Consider the following 22150-nt stretch of genomic DNA (forward strand, 5'->3'; position numbering starts at 1 on the left):
CACAATTTGATCCTTGGTGACCTCAAATGGCTTTTGACCCCCACCAAACACAATAGGATTCTTGTACTCAATGTGAATTTAACCTCACCAAATATGAAGTTGGTCCGACCTTCCTTTCTTGAAATATTGTGTTTACCAGGTTTTTACAATTTGACTCCTCATGACCCCAAATGACCCTTGACCTTCACCAAAAACAATAGGCTTCTTGTACTCAATGTGGTACGTCTACACATTATATGATATTGGTCCGAACTACCCTTCTTGAGATATCATGTTTACAAGCTGGGCATCACAAAGGCGCACATACACACAAATGCAACGATTACTATTATCATCAAAATAAAAAAAACAAAACAAAAATACTGTAGTTACTATACTTTTCTGTTAGTCAATATAAGGATAATGTAGATGCAATGAATACAAATAGAATACAAGAAAATAGCTAACAAACTTTGCTATATTTCATTGAAGTTATTGTGCTAGATGCACCATGGTACCTTTCATACAGTCGACCAAAACCACCAGAATTAGAAGTACTACAATTATGGTTGTAACCACAGCAACTGTCGATGAACCCGAAGTCCCCTTGTTGTCTGTAAATAGGAAAAACACATGTTAAATGGCAATTTGAAATTAAGCATTTGAAAATATTAAGTGAGGATCTGAAAGGGTTAACATTATCACAAAGACAGAACAATTATTCAATAAAATCAACTGCACTTTCCAAGTGGTAATGAAGATTAGGCACCAATTTCAGATAGATTAAGACTATACATATCAGTATTCATCAGTGTGTGAGAAAAGACTAGCCTTTTGGCGATATAAAGAAGCAGATAACAATAAAGTTGTTCTGATGGAGCTTAAAGTCAGATTTAGAAACCGTAAGTCGGATCGAAGAAGAAGTCGTTCGAGATGCAAACTAGCCATTCATTTAGAAGCAGAATTCTATCAGACATAAAATTCACTGAACATACGGGCTGTATTCTAACTACACGAGCAGGCTACTGGATCTCACAATTGCAAAATCATTCACCTCTTAGAACTAGATAAAAGAGAATATTTAGATCAATTCTAATGTAATTTCAGGTCAATAAACCCTGGCTATTTGATTTCTCTGAATCCGAACATCCTTTTAAAATATAAACATATCGCACATAGTTTAGTTTAAACCCCATAACAAAGCATCCATAGCAAACAAACACCTACTGTACCATGTCGTTTTAAGGTCTATTGTTGCTACTTTTATAGAGGAATTGAACACATCTGAATTCTGTCCTACAATATAAAACACTCTAATGTGATCCCTCTTTCAGGCGCTGATAACATTTTGAAGTTTGTTGTAAGAGAAATGTCAAAGATTCCTCACTTTTCTGTTGATGTCCTTTCCAGCTCTGTTAGAGATAGAGCAGGATAGTTTTCCTAAGTTCTCCATTGGAGTTCGACTTCTGGTCGTATTCCACCAACTGAACACGCCACGTTTCCTGCTCTTGCGACGTCAAGTACACAATACTGTGTATGGTCACATCCTTCTACAACTATGTATGGTGGGCTTGGATATAGGCTATTCAAGAAAAAGGAGAAATTGTGGGTTTTTTTCCCGCAATGACTGGTAAATAACTTAAATACATTGTACTGTACATTAGTCAATACGAACTTAACATACAAAGAAGTCCGGACATTAAAGAAAACATCTATTAGACAGATCATATAAACGTATACGTTCCATTGTCCACAAATGTTGCATTACAGTCCATTCATATAAAGTACCTCTGGGTGTGTAAGGGAGCAGTGCACTTACAGTACTCACTGACTACTGTAATGTCTACAGTTATACAGTAAAGTAAAACATCTTGGTGTGCAAGGAGTAGTGCAGCCCTCAAAGAGTAGTAGGAAAATTATAAAGTTATGTAATACCTCTGGGTGTGCAACTGGAGCAGTTCAGTACTCAATGACTACTGTAGTGTCTACAGTTATACAGTAAAGTATTACCTCTGGGTGTGTAGGGGAGCAGTACAGTACTTGATGACTACTGTAGTATCAACATTTATACAGTAAAGTAATACCTCTGGGTGTGCAAAGAGCAGAGCAGTACTGAATGACTACTGTAGTACAGTAGGTACATTATACAGTTAAGTAATACCTCTGGGTGTGCAAGGAGCAGTGCAGTTCTCAATGACTACTGTAGTACAGTATGTAAAGTTATACAGGAAAGAAATAACTGTGGGTTTGTTAGGGGGCAGTGCAGTACTCAATGACTACATCGTGTCTACAGTTAAACAGTAAAGTACTGTAATACAGTACCTCTGGGCGGTGTGCAAAGAGCAGTGCAGTACTCAATGACTACTGTAGTATGTAAAGTTCCTGAAAGAAATACCTGTGGGTGTGTTTGGGGGTAGTGCAGTATTCAATGACTAAGTACTGTAGTGTCTACAGTTATACAGTAAGGTACAGTAATTCCTCTGGGTGTGCAATGGAACAGTGCAGTACTGGATAGTAAGTACAGTTATACAGTAAATACCTCTGGGTGTGTTATGGGGCAGTGCAGTACTCAATGACTACAGCAGTAAGTACAAGTAAGTAAATACCTCTGGGTGTGTAAGGGGGCAGTGCAGTACTGAATGACTACTGTAGTGTCTACAGTTATAGGTAAAGTAACACCTCTGGGTGTGCAAGGAGCAGTGCAGTTCTCAATGACTACTGTAGTACCGTATGTAAAGTTATACAGAAATACCTATGGGTTTGTTAGGGGGTAGTGCAGTAGCCAGTGACTAAGTAGTGTCAACAGTTATACAGTAAAGTCATACTTCTGTGTGTAAGTCCTGAGCAGTGCAATACTCAATGACTAAGACTGTAGTGTCTACAGTTATACTTAAGGTAATACTGTACAGGCTCTTGGTGTGTAAGGGGGCATTGCTGTACTCATAGACTACTGGAGTATACTGTACATATGGGTCAGATCCAAAACCTGTCAACCTCAGGGCTAAAATTTAGATGATCATAGTTATCAATTTTGATAGTTTTGTCCAAAAGAAGAACAATTTAAGCTTGCTTGGCAAACAAATTAAATTTGTATGTTTCTTTGTTAACGAGTACTGCTTAATTATATCGACAATGCACTTAAGCCAGCGTTATGGACGGAAACAGCAATTTGTGCCACTGAACTGCAAGGAATGATGGAATTCACAGGAATCTGCACCCGAATAATTGTTTATGGTACTGATCTCTCCAAAATAGTTTTTGGAAAAATTAAGTAGGGCATCCCTAATTAAGATGCTAATCGAGAAGAAAATCATTAATTCCGTCCATAACGCTACCTGATGTCATTAATCTCCTGGCAATTTTAAAGTTCACTTCAGTGATAAAACTTGCATGTAATCTTCTGAAGGTTATCAATGCCATTAAGGATGATGTGAAAAATTACCAGATTCTTGCACATAGATAAACTGGGGTTCAATGAAACATCTGTGTTATGGATGGAATTAGGAAAACGTTATGGACGGAATGTGAATGTTATGGATGGAAATTACTATGTTGGGAAAAACTATGCAGAATGTTTTTTAATAAGTTGCCTCAAAGACATCAAATGTGAATGAATGTTATTTAGGATGGAAAACCTTTTTTTTAACATGTACATTACAGTATTTTGCTAGGCTTTCAGGTGATGTATACCCTAACATTAGGGAAACAGTCCCCTTACACCGAAGGTGCAAAATTTTCCACTTGAATTGTTGCAAAGTGGCTGATTATCTGGCTATACCACACATGGTTGAGCAGGTTTTGTAAGATGAGCAAGATAAGAATGACCACAAGATCGCTTATGCGAACTAATTTAATTAAACCAGTTTCACAGGACTTAAGGGATTATATGCACTTCAATGAGCAATCAAGACAGTATAGAGTGTATAGCTGAAATGATATTGACTTCTTAACGTGTACTGTGTTGAGTGGAAGACTCATCTCTGTACATGTCAAGACCTCAACTATCTTGTAACTATGTTTCTATGTAATATATAAATAATAACACAGATTTAGGATGACAGAAAAGCGAAGCGGGGGGAGGGGGGCGGAATGATACTTCCGCCCCTCCATATCTTTCACAGGGGGGTGCGGGGGGGGGGGGGGCTGGCACCCCCAGCCCCCCGGTTCCTACGCCCTTGTGAAACAACACCGACTCTGTTAAAATACAATCTTTCTCAGTCCGTTTTCTTGTATCTGCTTATATAAAGGCAGTTAAACAAAAGGTTGATGTGTCAGCTTTATGCCTGGCAAATACATAGCTGAAGGGCAAAATTATATTCTTTATGTTATTGCGAGTCCATGATGCATGTGAACTGGATGGAAAACTATTTGAGATAAACTGAAAGTCTTCTACTGTGTTTCAATTTCATGTCGTAGGCACACTAATCCTTTCACCAAAGAGTGATTACAATGATAACTTTTGCATTATGAATCTTATTTGCTGTTTTTTACAATATTTTTTTTTATATTGCTTCCTGGGCTTTGTTCAGCTATTACATTATATCAGCTCTTGGGTATCGAAAGTTTCAACGCGCATGTTGAAATAACTAGCATAGTGTTGGTTTCCAAAACTTTCCAGTTATTATTTGCAAGCCCAATTTTTGATTATTCTTTTATTTCCATTTTTTTTTGTAGTTGTCTCCACTTTACAGCGTTAATTGTTTTGTATCTGTACATTTAATTGTTTTTGTATTGCTATGTTTTACTTTTTATGTATAACGTTGAATGTAAAAAGCAGGGCCTTATTGGAAATCAGCTTTTGCTGAATAAGCAACTCTGGATAAAAATGCGAATAAATAAAAAATGTCGGGCATTCGGGCCCTCCATACACTCGCTCAGCGCCCGCAACACAATTTCATAATCTAAGGTACCTCCCTCCGACCATCCTATTGATATTATGTGCTATTCGCCTCATAAGAATAGGAGGATGCTGTTAGCATTGAATGTACTATATAAGGGGATCCGTAGATACAAATTGGCACCCGTGATCAAATCTCCGTATATTTAACTCGGTTAGCGTAAAGCTAACTTCTCCCGAGGACCTGAAGTATCATAACCAATAGTGAAATGAAAAATATAATAATATACAATAATAATAAGAACATTAATATAAGAAAATGAATAATGACTGGGAGTAATTTTTCCAAGAACAAGAGCCATTTCTGAAATCACGTAAAGGTTGCCACATATTCCAAACTAGTATAAGAAAAGAAGAACGATAGCCGCCCGTTTTTTCCCTTCAGATCTCAGTACGAGAAACATGTATTTTATTTGTATAATAGAACAACTTTCGTTAATATTTTCCTACCCTAGCTATATGTCGATTTTAAAAAACCTTCATGAAAACAGACTTTTTGAAAATGGATTTTGAAGCTCAGTCAACAATTTAAGAAATGCTTAGGCCTACCGTTAAATACTGGCGTCAAAAAATACATTTCGTATTTATTCCACTGGCGGATCCAAGGGGGGCCAAGGGGGGCCATGGCCCCCCCAAAGGTGAGCCAAAAAGTGTTTCCGAACATCCGCTAAATCTTATGATTGGAAATTAAAAAAATCGAGAGGAATAGCAGTGGTAGACTAGTCTAAACCTTAACGTTTTCTGGTTTAAAATTAAATGCAGAGCTCCCAACTGACCCGCAATTCGCGGGAATTAGACCCGCATTCTAACACCCAAACCCGCTGACCCGCACAAGCGTCCGAAAAAACCGCATTGTAATTGTCAAGTATACATAAAAAAATTTACATCAAACTTTGACTTAGCAACCATCATTTCTTTAGCATTTAGCATAATAGAGTATAAAACCTCCTTTACAGCATCATTTGAACCTCAAATTAGCCTATATTTCTTTTCATTGGGGCGAGCAGCGAACATTTTCATGCCACGGGAAAGAATGAATTATCACCTACTATTCAATTTATTGATGTTACACACAGAAAAATGCATATTTCTCAGAAAAGTTTGGGTGACAAAAGCCTTTCTAAGTGCCACCATTTTACATGTAGGCATCACCAGGATTCCAAAAAATATCAAAAGGGGAGGGGGACACCCCCTCCCCTTATACCCCTCCCCCAGGACAGCGATTCGTGGCATGGACCAGCATTTGCCTTCTCAAGAGTTGGGAGCTATGTAAATGTATGAGCATGAGGATTTACAGTTTAACACCATTTTGCAGTTACAGGCTGGTTGTAAGAAATTTATAACCTATGAGAAATAAAATTTCTTGAGAAAGATGATCCCAACTTTGTTTCAACTTTGGCTCAGCCCCCCAATGAAAAAGTTGAGGGGGCAAATGCATGATAAGCCTCCCCCCAATATTTACCAAGGTTCCGAAACGTGCATCTGCCCATTTTTCAATGCATACTTGTCGATCTGTCCGATGCACACGTATACTATATAGGTGTAATAATTTTAGTAATTGCTGGGGGACCCTCGGCCCGTCCCCTGGCTATAGACCACATTGTCACCCCAACCGCGTCTTCACGCCCCGTGAAAAGTGGAAGAAGTTAGTGTGAGTACCGGTAAGCGTAACACAACTTCGTCTTAGGCCAATGACTTGCCTCATTTCAGCCAGTTCTCCAACATCCCCTTACTTAGTGGCGGAGCGTCCATATATACAGTCAGGGGCGGATGCCCCCCCCCCCTGACGGACTCAAATGGACTGCTGGCGCCCTTTTCAGCTTTTCACTACTTTTTTACTTATTCGCGATTATTGACTATTTTATTGCGCTCTCATATACCTATTGACATTTGTCATATTCTGTTGGTGTAATTTTCCGACAAAATGGCGACGACACCTATTTATTCTCCGTTTATCTGCAAATTAGTAAGGCCCGAAAGGGTGATTTCCTGCAATCTAGGGAGTGTCTTTACTCAAAAAATTTCTGACCGCTCCGCGCCAACCTGTGGTGGCGCTCCGCTTAGATAGTGTCGAAAGCGCCCCTACAGACTAATTCTTGCCCCCCCCCCTGACCAATACCCCTAGCTCCGCCACTGCTCTTACTACACTCAAAAACGTCTTTGCGAGTACACTTCGAGTAATAGCTACTCTCTTATTAAAACACCATCGAATATACAAATTACAATGTTTTTACAGACTTTCGTGCAATCTGAGAAATTGCAGGCTTGAGACCCATATTCTAGGGGTAGGTATTCGAAGCATAAAACACTCGGGAAGTGCCGTTTCCGGCCATCTGGGGGTTTGAAAAAACCCAAAATTTTCTTGTACGCTCCGCGCCAACCGATGGTGGCGCTCCGCTTAGATAGTGTCCACACATTAGCCCCCCCCCCCAATAATTTTTCCGTTCCGCCGCGCCTGCCCGTCCCCTTAGACCCCTCCCCCATATCACTCTAATTCCACTTTGGCCCCTCCCAAACAAAGGCCCTGGATCCGCCAGTGATTTATTCCAATAAAGATCCACAACGGATAACAATGCTAAGTAGAGCTTACTTAAAGAGAAATAGAAGCTGCATGTACAGCATGGTCATTTTAAGTATCCAAGTACTATACAAAGAGATCGAGTTCACCGAAACATCTTTCCTTATCACCTGAGGAAAACCGTCTTTTATAAATTATAGTAGGCCTACCATACAGTACTTTACATTTGATACAAAAGTTTCTTCTATACAACAGTTTCCCAAAATTTGTATGTGTCGCAGTAGTTTTAAGTTTTAACCAAGGGAAGTACCATTCATAATTTGCATATTACACCAAAATTTACAATCGGCGTCCAGATGGCAGGAAAATGTAACATAATGTTCAATCTGTTGGGTCGTTCCCATGGTGCGATGAACTTGGGCAAGTTGCCAAGTTCGAATGTCGATGACCTACTTATGTTCTGTGACCAATGTCAATGGGAATTATGTGTGTAAAAACTCGTGTTTTTCCACGTGTAATATATATAGAAGTTTTACGTAAGGGGAGCGAATTTCGGGGCGGCTCGTTGATTGTGAGGAAGCACTTATCTAATCATCAATTTTTGTGAAAAATATCTTACGTTTTTTTTCTCCAGAAAATGTTTTTGACTAGTAATTGGAAACTCAATGTATCAAGAAATACTGAGTCTAGACCTTATCATTGCATTTTGGGGAAGACAGATCTTCAAGTGCAAAATATTGTTTTTTCATTCAAGGTTATCGTGGTTTTCTTGCGAGGTGTATACGGCGTAACTTTCGATGTAGGCTTAGAATTAGGATCGGCCGATGCCTACCTAGTTTGCATGAATTTTTACCTAAATTCAATTTAATTTAACGGGAATCACTAAGCATGTCGGAAAGACAGGACTCGACTTACTACTAATACTTAAAGTTTAAAAGTTCACAATGAAAAGTTTTTAACTATCAACAAGTCCCCACCTGTTTGGAACTTCAGACAACAATAATGTAACTTAGGGGCTACATAAATACGGGATTATAAACTACATATATAAGAATAGTTCAGATTTATTTATATCGTTAATCGGCTGTTGTTTACTCCAGAAAATATACTTTCAATACGTACAATATCAGTCTTCGTACAAAAGTTCTTAAAAATAAAAAAAGTAGCGAAAGATAACTAGAAATGACATCGTGGAACCCCCCCCCCCGCATTAATAAACAAATCCATTTCATTACAGCATCAACTCTCAAGCACCGAACAGCAGTGTGTAACAGTACCGTACCCTATGCTATAATAATATACAGTCCCGTGCGAAGATGGATTTAATTTGATATGCTCCCTTCGGTTTTGGATCAAAAATTATTAAATCGTTATAATTATTATCACAAAATGTGGTGAAATGCATAAGGGTGAGATTTTGTACATGGGAACCTTCACAATCATCGTTTGAAGGAAGAATAAATAACGAAAATTTCTGAATAACTTTGAGGTCTCGTAACATGCTGAGTTCACTAACGTTCGATATTTGGTGTAGGCTATAGGTCCAAATTACTACGTGAAAAGTTGATTCGTTAATATGTCTAGGCCAGTGCGTAAATTGATAAGATATTATTCAAACTAAGAACACAGGAACCAGAAATAAACGTGTTTTCTTTTCTCTAATTCAAATAGTAACACGTAGATATTTTTATTATGTCCTGGATTCCCGGGAATGATACCGAAACGAATGTAATAACCAGTTGTTTTCCCAATACCGGTAGTAGTTACACATTGCACTATGAACGGGGTTAGTCAAAGCCGGGATCGGGATGCCGGTATTCACTTGACTACCGGGATCCCGCACAACCCTAGTAATTGGTACATTGTACTTAATGCAACTCTTCTCATGCATGTAACAAAGGCTTGTATGTATCCGTGTGTATGTATAGGCCCCTACTAAACCACCTCAGGAGTTTCGCGGAAAAAGAAAAAGAAAAAGGATTTCCCAAAAAAAATTTCCAAAGATAAAAAAGATGACGATTGTCCGTACCAAGTAACCATGTGTTTATGAATAGCGAATGGCCTAACCTACTAGATGTGTTAATGGCCCGAAAAGCGCCAAGAATAGTTACCCAAACTTTCCATCTCAAAAAGTATCTCAAACAAATCATCCATCTTCAATCTTTACCAAAATGTTAATTTTAATACCTAATTCTTACACTCCGACGTTATTTTGTACTTATGATCAATATAATTCCGTTTATGAACAAATAAAAAATATGCCGAACTTAAGTGTTTAACATCCTTTTTCGTCACTATTATTAACTCCATTCAAGCTTAATTAGAAATTTAAGCTTAGGCCAATCAAACTAAGTAAATAGTGACAACGTAACTAGTGTAGGATTACTGTTTAACGTTTCCAGATTGATATAAAGGAATGATAAGAACTAAAAACAACTCCCATGTTGTTTCTAATAATAAAAAATTGCATTTACTTGTGCAGCATTAATTTGAACAAAAATATAGACCGTATTCAGAGGCCGGTTTCTCAATGTTACAACATAGCGTTAGGCCTAATGCGACAGCTATGGATTCGGGGCACATGAAAATCTCAGGTTTGGATGTAGTAACGTTTGGGAAATTTCCAACCGTCGGTTATGAAAATTAGCGGTCGTCTGGTGTTATGTATTAAAGGCAAGCCAGACGCGGAAAAATCAGGAACCGGTGAATAAAAATCACGAAAATCCGAACCGGCAGCTAAAGGGAACTAAGACACGGAATACACTTCATACGATCATATGTCGGGAGTACTGTATGTACGCCTGTAGCTATAGCTGTGCATGCCTGTGAACAACGTTGATCTGTTGATCACTTGCATATAGCTGACACACTAGCTAATGCCGCGAGCAAACCGCATGTTCGTTGGTCCGTGTGATAGGGTTAAGATAAGTGGTGTAAGCAGAGCTGAAGCTCGAGATAAGCCCAACCCGAGCTCCCCCGCTTGAGGTCGGGTTGGAAATGCAACTTCGCTGTAAGGGGACTGTTTCCCTAATGATTAAAAAAAAAAAAAGAAGAAATTATCGCTGCCTTACCCTAACCCCTACCCTAACCCCCACCCTAACTTCTACCCTAACCCCACCCTAACTTCTACCCTAACCTCTACCCTAACCTCTACCCTACCCGTCTGAGAAACGTTTTTTTTTTCATGTGTGCCTTTTCATACTACAAAGTGCACTGGTCCATCCGCTGTGATGAGTCATTGTTCCATGCCTTGTGCAGTGTGTCATGTCCTGGTGAACACAGAGCAAGACATGCTTGAATCTGTTTTCTCTTTTGGAGCAATGTCAATGTGGTGTATTTTTAGTTGAGTTTGTTGCAGGAGAGACAAAAAAAAATTATACACGTAGCTAAAGAGTCAGTTTGATGGGGAATCAGTTCACCAAAACTACAATCAAGAGCAACAGTAGTGGAACTGGTACACATAGTAAGTATGCATACTACTAGTAACATTAGGCTTTAAAACTTGCTTGAAACTAAATTGTACCGTAGAACAGGGATACTTTGTCCCACTTAGTTATTTTTATTCATGATATGGAAGGTGCTTCTTCTTAGACATCATGTCCCTGAGTTGCATACTGTTCACTTTTGGTCTGACGGATGTGCTTTAAAGCAGTTCAAAAGTCAATACTGTTTCTACCTACTTACAATGTATCCATCAGACCTAAAGGTGATATGCAATTACTTTCAGTCTCATCATGGGAAGGGCCCTGTGGATGGTGTGGGGGGTCAAGTGAAAATGAGTGTTTACAGGGATGAGAAGGCAAGCAAAGTTGTTATCAGAGATGCCAAGCATTTTGCTGAATATGCTGACCAAAATCTGAAATATCAAAGTGCTTTACCTTGGGAAGGAAGCACTGCCTGCACTTGACATAAGTGACAGTAAAGGAGTCTCAGGCACTCAGCAGGTTCATTATGTAGAACGCCTAGTGCAGCCCACAGAAAAGTCAGAAACTACTTTAAATTTCTACAAAAATAGCCAGTATGGTGCAGAACGTGACAGAACATTCCGTTCATTGATGTATGACAGTGGCACAGTCAGCAAAAAGCGAACAGTTGCAACTGACCTGACTGATGAGGTTCGACTGCATGAACGAAATGAACCTACACTTCTAACAGCAATTTCTGATATATCCAAGTTGTCATCCTCATGCAACGTGGTTGTTGTGTATGAAGGAGACTGGTGGTTGGCAAAGGTGGACAAAATATCAGTTGACAATAATGATGTCTATGTCTCCTTCCTACACCCTAAGGGCCCTACCAATACTTTCTTCTGGCCATCACCTGAAGACAATCTTGGATCCCACTAGGAAATATCATGGGGAAACTAGAACAGCCTGTCCTCCCAATTTCAAGTAGCAAAGTGGGAATTGCAACAAAGGTGGTTGAATATATTAGGGACAAGTTTCAAAGAGATTGTGAGCCGTGATGGTGACGGAAAATTTTGACAAATATGAATCGATGTATTTTGTTAAGACTGAAAAGTCTATTTCAAATTTTCATGACTGTTCAACCATACAGGCCTCCCATGTCCACAGTTTTTGTGGTAATATTAAAGTGTTGAAAGTTTACTGATGTTCTCGTTCATGACCTTAATAAAATGTTTAAAAGAGGGCTATTGCTGTCCATGTACAGGTCCAAGGTTTAATATTTTTTTATGAACAATAAGGTTCATCTTGTTCACTGTTACAGCTGAAAGTGTTTTGAATTAAAAAATAAAAAATATTTGCATGTGTTGTTTTCTTTCATACAAGTTTTGCAGACTGGTGAAACTTTGATTTCATTGGCATTCTTTGAAGGAGGTGAAGCCACAAAAGTGAAAAAACAAATGGGAAAAGTACTGACAGCCTCTGCTTCTAGTGCTGAAAGCCACCTGATGTGTACCTTCAGCAAGAGTGAAACTTTTCATGTGCTATAGCAATTCATTTTAGGCTAATTCAATACTTTCCGTCCATAACATTCCGTCCATAACAATTCCTATTTCAGGACTAGCTCTTTCCCTTCTTATAATAAATTCAATTTTATTTGATATTATTACACATATTGGCCATAAGTATTAACTTATCACACACACTTCACAATTCAAGAGTTGATCCTAAATCAGGACAAAACCTTCCATCCATAACGTTGAACATTCCGTCCATAACACAGAATTTTGGTTTGGGGTAGTGGGTTAATGGAGGTACATTGAAGATTATGAGTGGGAGTATGATAAAGCTTAGGTACCAGGCTTGTGATGTTAAGTACCTTATACTTTGAAATCCTGAACACTTCACAGAGTTTTGACCCACTATGAAGGTTGGTGGGAATTGATCATTTTTCTGATTCCGTCCATAACGAACACCTAATTTGCATATTCAGACTAATATTGCACCACCCAATTAATTTTTTTCCGTTATATGGTAGAGGTATCCCAACTTAGATCAATCATGCATACCTCACCAAATACTAACTCTCACACTATTTTTGATGGGACTTTATCTCTGTGAATTCCGTCCATAACATTGGCAGAGGTTTTGGATCTGACCCATATATGGGCCATTCCACACCAAGTGGTCCCAACATGGCAAAATTAGAAAGGGTTATTAGTTGTCTCTCTTTGTGTATAATGTAAAGTAAGTAGGTTAGACTTTCATAAACGGTTAAAGTTTTCTTCTTCTGATTTCTCAATCTTGGATTATAGCAATGAGTATCCATCTCAAACTGTAGGCACATTTATGGTGCATTATCATATAATAATTGAAAGTAGAAAAAAATCCTTAAATGAAAGGAAAGTCCAAGCTTTCTTTTAATGTGGCAGTTAAATGCAGTCTGCTAATTTATATAATAACACAATTTAGCAAATTTCCTTTATTACTGGTAACACAGATTATGTTAAAAATGCCACACTCTGGCTGTGACTTACGTGACAAAAATAGAAGGGAACGTTTTCCTCCAATAATATATAGTGTGTGAGAGCAAAGTGAGCTACAATTGTAAAGGTAGCAATAAAGGTTGATCTGTAATACCACCACTTTTGATCAATGTAACAAGCTTTAACAAATTTAGGGACTCCGGAAGTGTGTGACTTACGTGACGTCACGTAAGTCACAAAGGGAAGTGTAACTTACGTGACAAGTTCGTTCTCAACACATTCACACAGTTTTGATGTCCTCTATACTATTTACAGGTTTATAACACCTTCCTATTTATCAAAAATACCCACTCAGTTCTAAAATGCAGGAACAACATTTATAATGTGAAGTAAACTTGAAAGGTTACATAAGTGAATTGCAAAAATGGCTCAAACAGCTCAAACTTAGAACAATATTACTTGTTACCTTAAAGTCTCATGACGTGTTTGCCAAATGTAAACTTCAACTTTTCTAGCTTACTGCACTGAAAGCTCAGTGAAAATGACACCCTTCTATGCAGTTTCCATATCAATATTCATTATTTTTATTTGTTTATATGTCGATAAACAACAGATTTCTTAATGAGTCCATAGATTTTACAACATTCAATCAAAATGTGCAAACCCGGTCGACAGATCATGCGCCAATCAAATCTCTCTGTTTTGTTTACAACGGTTATGCCTAGGACTACTTTCACTTTCGTGGCTCTCCTGTGGTAGGTTCGTTCTTTTGAATAGTATCTTTCTGTCGATCTTACTGATGTAGCTTGCAAAATTGTATCATTTCCTTCCATTGCAATGAATAAACAGCTATTTTCAAGAGTTGCCTCCATTAATTGGGTAAAAAAAGTGGATGATAAGAGTATAAGTAAAGTAGGTTACATTTGTGTAATGAACGCGCTGATATGGGCGGTTGCAGTGATTTTACAGTAAATCGTTCGCGCAATACGGGCAACAAAAAATAAATTTCTTTTGTTTGATTGCGACAGTTTTTCTCCATTAAACCCCCCTGGTCAGAGTGCATTTAGAAGTTAAGAAACCTTGAATCTGCTTCGGAACTTTGTCTTCCGAGTTTCATCAGCAAACACATATTGAGACTTTAAGTTCTTTAAAGGGGAATTGCAGTCTACTCCTGAACTGCACAAGGTGCTTCAGGGGGTATAATTTGTTTTAATAATGTTTTCGAGCTAGTAGGAGATTTTATCTACCATAAGAGGCCATTTCCACATTGTGGTGGTGGCAGGCACCATATTTGTAACCTCTCCTGGGTACAGTACATCATCATATTTTACAACAGCCCAGTCATCTACATTAATATGAGAGGTCAGAGCTGGAACTACAACATAAGTAACTGACATTAGTGGATCTCCTTCAGTATCTAATGCGGCTTTCCACATACACATCTTGCCACTTTCTGCCTTTACCACATGGATTTATATGGATTCATTATTTTAATCCAAATTCCCAATAGTGACTAAAATGTAACCAAAAAGCTTTAAATTAAAACCAAAAATGTAGAAATGCAAATACATTAGAAGTATTCTGTATTAACTAGTCTAGAAAAACTTGTTTACTCCTAATTAAGCAACTATTTAGCTACTGTAGCACTTAAACTAAGATATTTCGCAAAACTAGTCTTTAGGACTTTTTATGTACAAGTGAACTTCTAGATTCTATTTTTATGTGGAATAGATCCCTCCCCTTCCCCCCATCTCAATATAATGAACTTGTAATCATGTCCATAGCCTGTGTTACTTTGTATCTTTGGAAACTGTGAGAGGAAACTGAGCAGTTTCACACGTGTGACTTACGTGACAATTTTTTGTGACTTACGTGACGTCACTAATTTGCATACGAATACCGGTATAAATCGCATATCAATTAAATTTTAGCTTGAAGTTATTCCTTAATGTGTCCTTTTCAGATATAATAGGCAACTTAGCAGATTTCTCTCAATACTTCACAGGATTTATTGATTTCCTTCAAAAAGTTGAAATTCTTCATTTCTCTGCGTGACTTACGTGACACAAGTTGAGGGCGCTATAATTCGCAATGGGAAAGCATTAACGTTTTGCAGTGGGGACAAAATTTATTGTGGGTATTCAAAGTTCAGGAATGATAGGCATATGACTTAACTCTAGACTTGCACTGAACTGGAGATTGAAAACAAGTGTAAAATGTCTCTCTGATTTGTGACTTACGTGACGTGGAATGGCCCATATACATGTACATTTCCAGTAGTCAATGGGTACAGCACTGCACCTGTAGACACCTATAAGTATTACTTTTACTGTATATTCCTAGGTCATGAGATCCACCTCTCAAAACTAAACAAAACCTTGACCTCTGATAACTTTGCGCATGAAGGTGGCACAGGGATCAACCATGGACAATTTTTATCAGTTTGGAGATTGAGTTTTTGACCCATAAGTGACCTTTTTTTTACCATATTGCACCCCATCAGTGGGCAGGTTTTTGTCCATAAGAGACCTTGAATGATCTTGGATAGTATGACAGTTTTAATGAAAAATGTTCCCTTTGATGTGCACTTCATCCTAAAATTGTTATGAACTCCAATGTACACACACACTGTTATTGCTAAAAAGGTATCAAATCCAACCTTTGACACCTCATAACTTACGAACCAGGTGTCCGATCGAAGCGGGAGTTAGTTTCTTCTTTAGAGCATGTATAGCTCTATCATATAGTTAAATATTGACAAACTTTTTTTTTTTTTGTCCTGTATATCTCCTAAAAAGAGCATATATTTATAAAAAAAAAAAAAAAACTTAATTGTATCTGTCAACTTTGCACCTGAAGGTCGCACAGGGGTCAACCCAAGGACAATTTTGATCGAAAGACCATTTATGATCTGGATGGCCACAAGAAATTCAAATAACTAAAGAAGCTTATACAGGTCACCAGAGGTCAACCTAAGGTCAACGGTCACAAAGATGCGGGTCCACTATTGGATTACATTTAGCATAACTCCCAACCTTGACGGACATTTTGTTCTCAAGTTATCACAAAACACCTGTTTTTGACCCCTTATTGACCTTTGTTAACCTTGGATCACACGACTGTTAAGTTGAAAAATGATCCCCTATGTTATTTACAAGTATACAGTATATTACAAGTTCCAAAATAACAATCATGTCGGACCCTGTCAATGGGAGTTATTGCTTGTTTATTGTTTTGGTTTTTGGCCCCTAACTGACCTTTGGTGACCTTTACAGGCACCGAGAACAATAGGGCACACCTTTTCACTATGGCGGATCTAGTTGACTACATAGGTTCCTTTTGCTAAAGCAAGGAATCAAAAATGGTGTAAGTCCTTCATGTTGCTACAGTAATAACATGCTAACATACAGTACATGCTAATGTACAGTATGCTAACTTACATGTTTGCTAACACACATGCTAACATACATGTATGCTAGCAAACAGACTGACAGCCTGACATAGATGCTACCAGCTTTTAACATGCTAACATACAGGCTAACAAACAGGCTAACATACTTGCTATCATACACACTAACATACATGTTTGCTATCATACATGCTAACATGTATGTTTGCTAACATACTAACATGCTAACATACTTGATATCTTACATGCTAACATAGCCTTCAAGCTAACATGTATGCTAACATGTATGCTAACTTACATGTATGCTAAAAACAGGCTAACATACAGCCTGACATACACACTATCATACTGCTTATAACATGCTAACATACACGCTAGCATGTATACACACTAACAAACAGGCTAACATACAGGCTAACAAGCAGGCTTAAGTACATACAGGCTAACATACTTGATATCATACATACTAACATACATGTATGCTATCATGCATGCTGAAATACATGCTATCATACATGCATTCTAAAACACATGCTAACATTCATGCTAACATACTGGCTATCATACATGCTAACATAGCCTTCAAGCTAACATATATATGTATGTACATGCTCACATACATGCTAACTTACATGCTAACATACATGTATGCTAAAAACAGGCTAACATACAGCCTGACATACATGCTATCATACTGGTTATAACATGCTAACATACATGCTACTGTAACATACACGGTAGCATATATACACACTAACAAACATACAAACATACATACAAACAAGCAGGCTTACATACAGGCTAACATACTTGCAATCATACATACTAACATACTGTACATGTATGCTATCATACATGCTTACATACATGCTAACATACATGCTAACATACATGCTAACATACATGTATGGTATCATACTGCTTACATAGCCTACAAGCTAACATGTATGCTAACATACATGCTAACATTCATGCCAATATACATGCTATCATACATGCTAAAATACATGCTAATATATACTGTAGGAGACAGGACTGCCAACAGATATGCTAACATATTACAAATAGTACAGGTATCGCAGCTCAATTAGCCTACTGTAGTGCAAGTCAATGGGAGCAATTAATTGACCAAACCTTTATGCAAAATTGTGATTTTTCGCAATTTGGCTGAAATCCAGTATGTTAATGGCTTAAATGCTTAGCATATAGTGTAGCAACAGATATTTCAGGAATGTTCCGTGATATCACGCTTCAGTGATTTCTGTTGTCTAAAATGAGTATTTGGGTCAAAATTTAGACTTTTAGACCTGAGATTGCTGAGATGGACCCTGTTGGGGTCCTATTAATGTCACAAAGTGAGCTATTTACTCATATTAAAGTTACGACTTAAAGCGTACTGTAGGTCCTATATAGATATATGAGTGTTTGACACTAATTTCACGAAGCTTGCTAAGCAACAGTAATCAATGTACATGACATTTTGTTGTAAGGATAGCTCAGTAAATTTGGAATAAGTTTATTCAAAATACATGAAATGTGGTTGTCCCAGCCTGGAAACTGTAATTCATTCCTGCCTCAGGACCTACAGTAAATGGTAGCAATGATAAGCTCAGTAGCAACAATAATATTACACTTGATTCTTGAATACTCATGCTGGTATGATTAGCCTTATATAGTTGCCAGTTTGCTAATGCTATAAACAGATGCCTAGGTAGTGGTGCCCAGGCCTAGCATTTTGACCACTGATTGTGTTAGACACATAATCATAGAGCACCTGTAATGTTTAGACCTGCACATAGTTTACTTGAACTACCATTATTGCTCAAGTTAACCTACACCTGTTCATGTGATAGGCTTACATGTATTTCTGCTTCTCAAAAGCACTTGGTGTACAGAATTTTACAGAACATTGACTGCCAAGTTCATTGCAGAGTAATACAGTAGCTAAACTACTGGGCAGTACTAAGGTGGCCAAAAAAAGAGAAAATAATTGATTCTGTACATTGTATATGCAAAATCTGCACTCACCTTGGTTCCTGCCGCTACCCCACTCCCCTTTGAGATAGGAATGCTAGTGATCTCAAAATATTAATTGTTCTGTGCCAATATGCAAGACCAATTGAGCAGAATTTGACTACAAAATGTCTGCCATGTCTAGTTCTTTCATACCCCTAAATTAACACATTCGTTGATAAGCTAACTGAAGTGTAGGCCTAAGTACATACATCCATTGACTTTGGATGCTGTTTACTATGCTCTGAGCCTAGTCTTAGCTCAGACAGGTCAGGGCCCAGAGAGTAGTGGTATGTGGTAATGTACTAATGGTATCGTAATTTGTACATGTTGTACTGAGGTAATTTTGGGTTTTATTTGGGAGTAAGATTTCCAAATGCCAAAAACATGTGCAAAACTGGGGGGAGGATGTTGAAAGCTTAGAAAACCACAATTTGATCAGCATATAACTGAAATGGAATAAAACTCATCAAATATGTAACTCTTCTTTGCTGCAAACAGTTTAGGCTAGGTTGCCTGCTGTATGTTGCTAGTAATATTTGATTTTGAAGGTGCGTCAATAACGAAGGTGCGTTAACTGTGAAGCCTTTGCTATACACAGTTACGGATCTGAACAGTGATAGTTGAATTAATTCAATATGGTGGTTTACAATATTTCAACGCTATCATGAAATTTTGTAGGGCAACCATATTAACATCGTTCTGAAGACTATGGTCGACACACATCGCTTCCGTTTAGTATTACTAGTAACGTACTTAGGCTAGGCCTACAGGCTACATTAGTACTGTACTTGTATTATTACTATTAGTTGTAGACATTTAATATGACAATAATAATCAAATTGTTCAAGTCCTAGTCTCCTACATATTAATTAATAAATAAAATGATAAACACTTACCTGTGTTCAACTTATAGTTACCAACTCGAATTATCAAGATGTAAGTACCCAGTGTTTTGAAGCATATAAGTAGAGAAAGCGAACACGGAAAGATCATGTTGGTACGAGGTAAATGAATCTGGAGGATTCATGTCAATTGGGTGCGCGCGTACCATGAATGGAGGGTCATGTGATGTGTTCCAGGGTGGTACTATACTGATATTCCTCTGTAGCAGTTCGAGAACAGTGATAGTGACTTCGTGAAAGATTGGTCGGTTCGGACATGGGAACTAACGGCATAAGAAGGTACTGGTACTTCAGGCCTACGAAATAGTGCTAATATGCTAACGTTCAACCTTATTCTCTTGAATGAAGGCAGGCTTTCTACATAATCTTACTTATTAATACAGCTCTAGGGGCAAGCTTTGTCTCATATGGCCTAACGTTATAACTACACGCTATAAGTGAATGTAGAAATGGGAAATGTGGGGAAATGTTTAGTTCAGTGCAACCACGGAATTCTCCATGGAACAGAGCTTAATGCTGCTCGACGGGAATATAGCTATCACGTTAGGCTACAGGCACGGTTATTGCTAGGTAACGGGTGTCGTCTGCTGCTCTAAGCATGCAAACACATTTACGTACTAGTTGGGTGAAACCATCATGCGTAATAGGGAGAGTAGTATATTAGTACCACCCTGGAACACATCACATGACCCTCCATACATGGTACGCGCGTACGCGCGTATTTACTGTGTAATAGTTTCTCCAGATTCATTTACCTCGTTGGTTGGTACAGTACCAGCGCGTAAAATAATGGCTGCATATTAACGAACCATAGTTTGCAAGCACCTACCGTACAGTACCTTGAGGCTTGAACAAGTATACAGTTTATGTGTGCGAGCGGAAGGTAAACTTTATGTAAAAACATGGTTAGGCGTTTCATAAATTCAACGTCAAAGGTTAAGGTCAATCGTAATGCACGCCGTTTGTACCACATTTATGATTTACGTTACAGTTGCAGAATATGTTGCCGTCGCGAAAACTTAGGTTGCCATCGTGGAAACTTAAGTTGCATTCGAGGAAACTCCCGTCGTCTAATTTCACTCCGTTCTTCAATTTCATTCCGTTGTCCAAGTTCATTCGGTTATCCAAATTCATTTCGTCGCGAGGTATTCCGTCGCGGAGAAATCCCGTTCGTTATGCGAGAAGTGACCCGTGAAGGTGGGCCCTGTCCCAATTCTATCAATCATTTTCTCAATAAAGTTTATATCTGGCAAGTAGAACGTGAATAACAAGCCCACGTAAGCCTACCACGTAGGCCTATCCATGATACCGTACCATAACAATATGAAGACGTCCCCGCCCCCCCCCCCCCTCTCTCCCAGTTATTATGCCTCTATATAACTAAATATGTTCGGGACAAACAATAATAGCTACATCTAGGCTACATCTTCATCGGTACTCTGCAATAGACTGGTGTCCATCTCGCAAAGGATGATTAGTGACATCACCAGCTAAGACCAGAGCACTATATACATTCACAAACAAGGATTATAAGAATATCAGTTGACTTTACCTAGTAGAATTCTGCAAAACTAGTCAATTGCATGACTCGTAACCACAAGTACCTGTTAACAAAGGTACTTTAAATACAAACTTTTTCCCCTAGGACGGGATATGCACTAGTTTATTAGGGCACTCCAAACTAGTGTAGGGATATGAACTGATTTATTTGCAATTTCGGCTTTCCAAACTCCATGAAGTTGAGGGTAAGAAGCCCGTAAAAGTTTGTGGCCAGGACCATTCACAAAATGGTTCGTAAACGAAATCTAACTAAGGTTTACGTATCCAAAACTATCTGTTTACTGTTGATTCAATTTCCTTGCGGAAGTTATCATCTAGGCTCTATAAGGTAACAATATGTTTTTCATTTGAAACTTTTCAAAGATTTTGACTGATTTGATGCATTTTTGGCAGCTTTATGTGAAGTTAGGGTTTGCAGAGAAATGGTCGAATTGCAGTAGCATGGACACTTCGAAGTTCGGACACCTAAGATTTAAACAACCCCAAAACTATAACTTCCTTTTAGAGACAAATATGTAAGTACTTGCTAGCACACGGGTTATTTTGGAGAGAAAATAACTGTAGCTTTTCGTGAAATTGGCTCTTGCTGTAGGTTATCAGGGTGAAATCGTGCATTTCTTAGGGGTGTCCGAACTTCGCAGTGTTCCGAACTTCGCAATACTGTACTGTACAGTACTAAGGCTGTACAGAGATAGTATAATCGGCTAAGTTCGTTACCACGTTTCAAACAGTTTAGGTCCTAGCGTATGATATATTATATGATTAGCCTACTATCACTGGATAGTACTGCTATATAGTACTACTATCACTGGATACTACTATACTGGATCGAATATGTGTTCGTTATGTGACGGATGACGATTAAGGCATTCTTGTTCGCTAGCATTGCATATCGTTTATTGTAGGTGACATCCAGTAGTAGACAACCTAAGACTTTGGGGCTTATACACCTACTTGTACTACTAGTTACTAGCTTAGG

The 22150-nt window shown here is 38.3% G+C and overlaps 3 protein-coding genes across 7 annotated transcripts in view; all 3 read right to left on the reverse strand.

The window, feature by feature from the left end:
* LOC139969986 (uncharacterized) overlaps positions 1-22150 on the reverse strand; it is a 131221-nt gene that overhangs the window by 97905 nt on the left and 11166 nt on the right. The gene's annotated exons all lie outside the window — the stretch shown is intronic.
* Positions 1-22150, reverse strand: part of LOC139969978 (NLR family CARD domain-containing protein 4-like) — a 585990-nt gene that overhangs the window by 46736 nt on the left and 517104 nt on the right. The gene's annotated exons all lie outside the window — the stretch shown is intronic.
* The window catches only part of LOC139969963 (NACHT, LRR and PYD domains-containing protein 3-like), a 44309-nt gene that overhangs the window by 17302 nt on the left and 4857 nt on the right, over positions 1-22150 (reverse strand). For 3 of the 5 annotated variants that reach the window (XM_071975430.1, XM_071975429.1, XM_071975426.1), the window contains exons 1-3: positions 19606-19766; positions 1367-1561; positions 498-593 (exon numbers count right to left, since the gene is read on the reverse strand). Coding sequence is in view for 4 of the 5 variants with exons in the window: in XM_071975429.1 (XP_071831530.1) it covers positions 498-504 (7 nt within the window). In the remaining variant the exon portion in view is untranslated. Of the gene's footprint in view, positions 1-497; positions 594-1366; positions 1562-19605; positions 19767-22150 lie in introns of those variants that run through there. The other 2 variants (XM_071975428.1, XM_071975427.1) reach the window with 2 other exon arrangements.

Source organism: Apostichopus japonicus, chromosome 7, assembly GCF_037975245.1.
Source record: "Apostichopus japonicus isolate 1M-3 chromosome 7, ASM3797524v1, whole genome shotgun sequence".
Lineage (NCBI taxonomy): Eukaryota > Metazoa > Echinodermata > Holothuroidea > Aspidochirotida > Stichopodidae > Apostichopus > Apostichopus japonicus.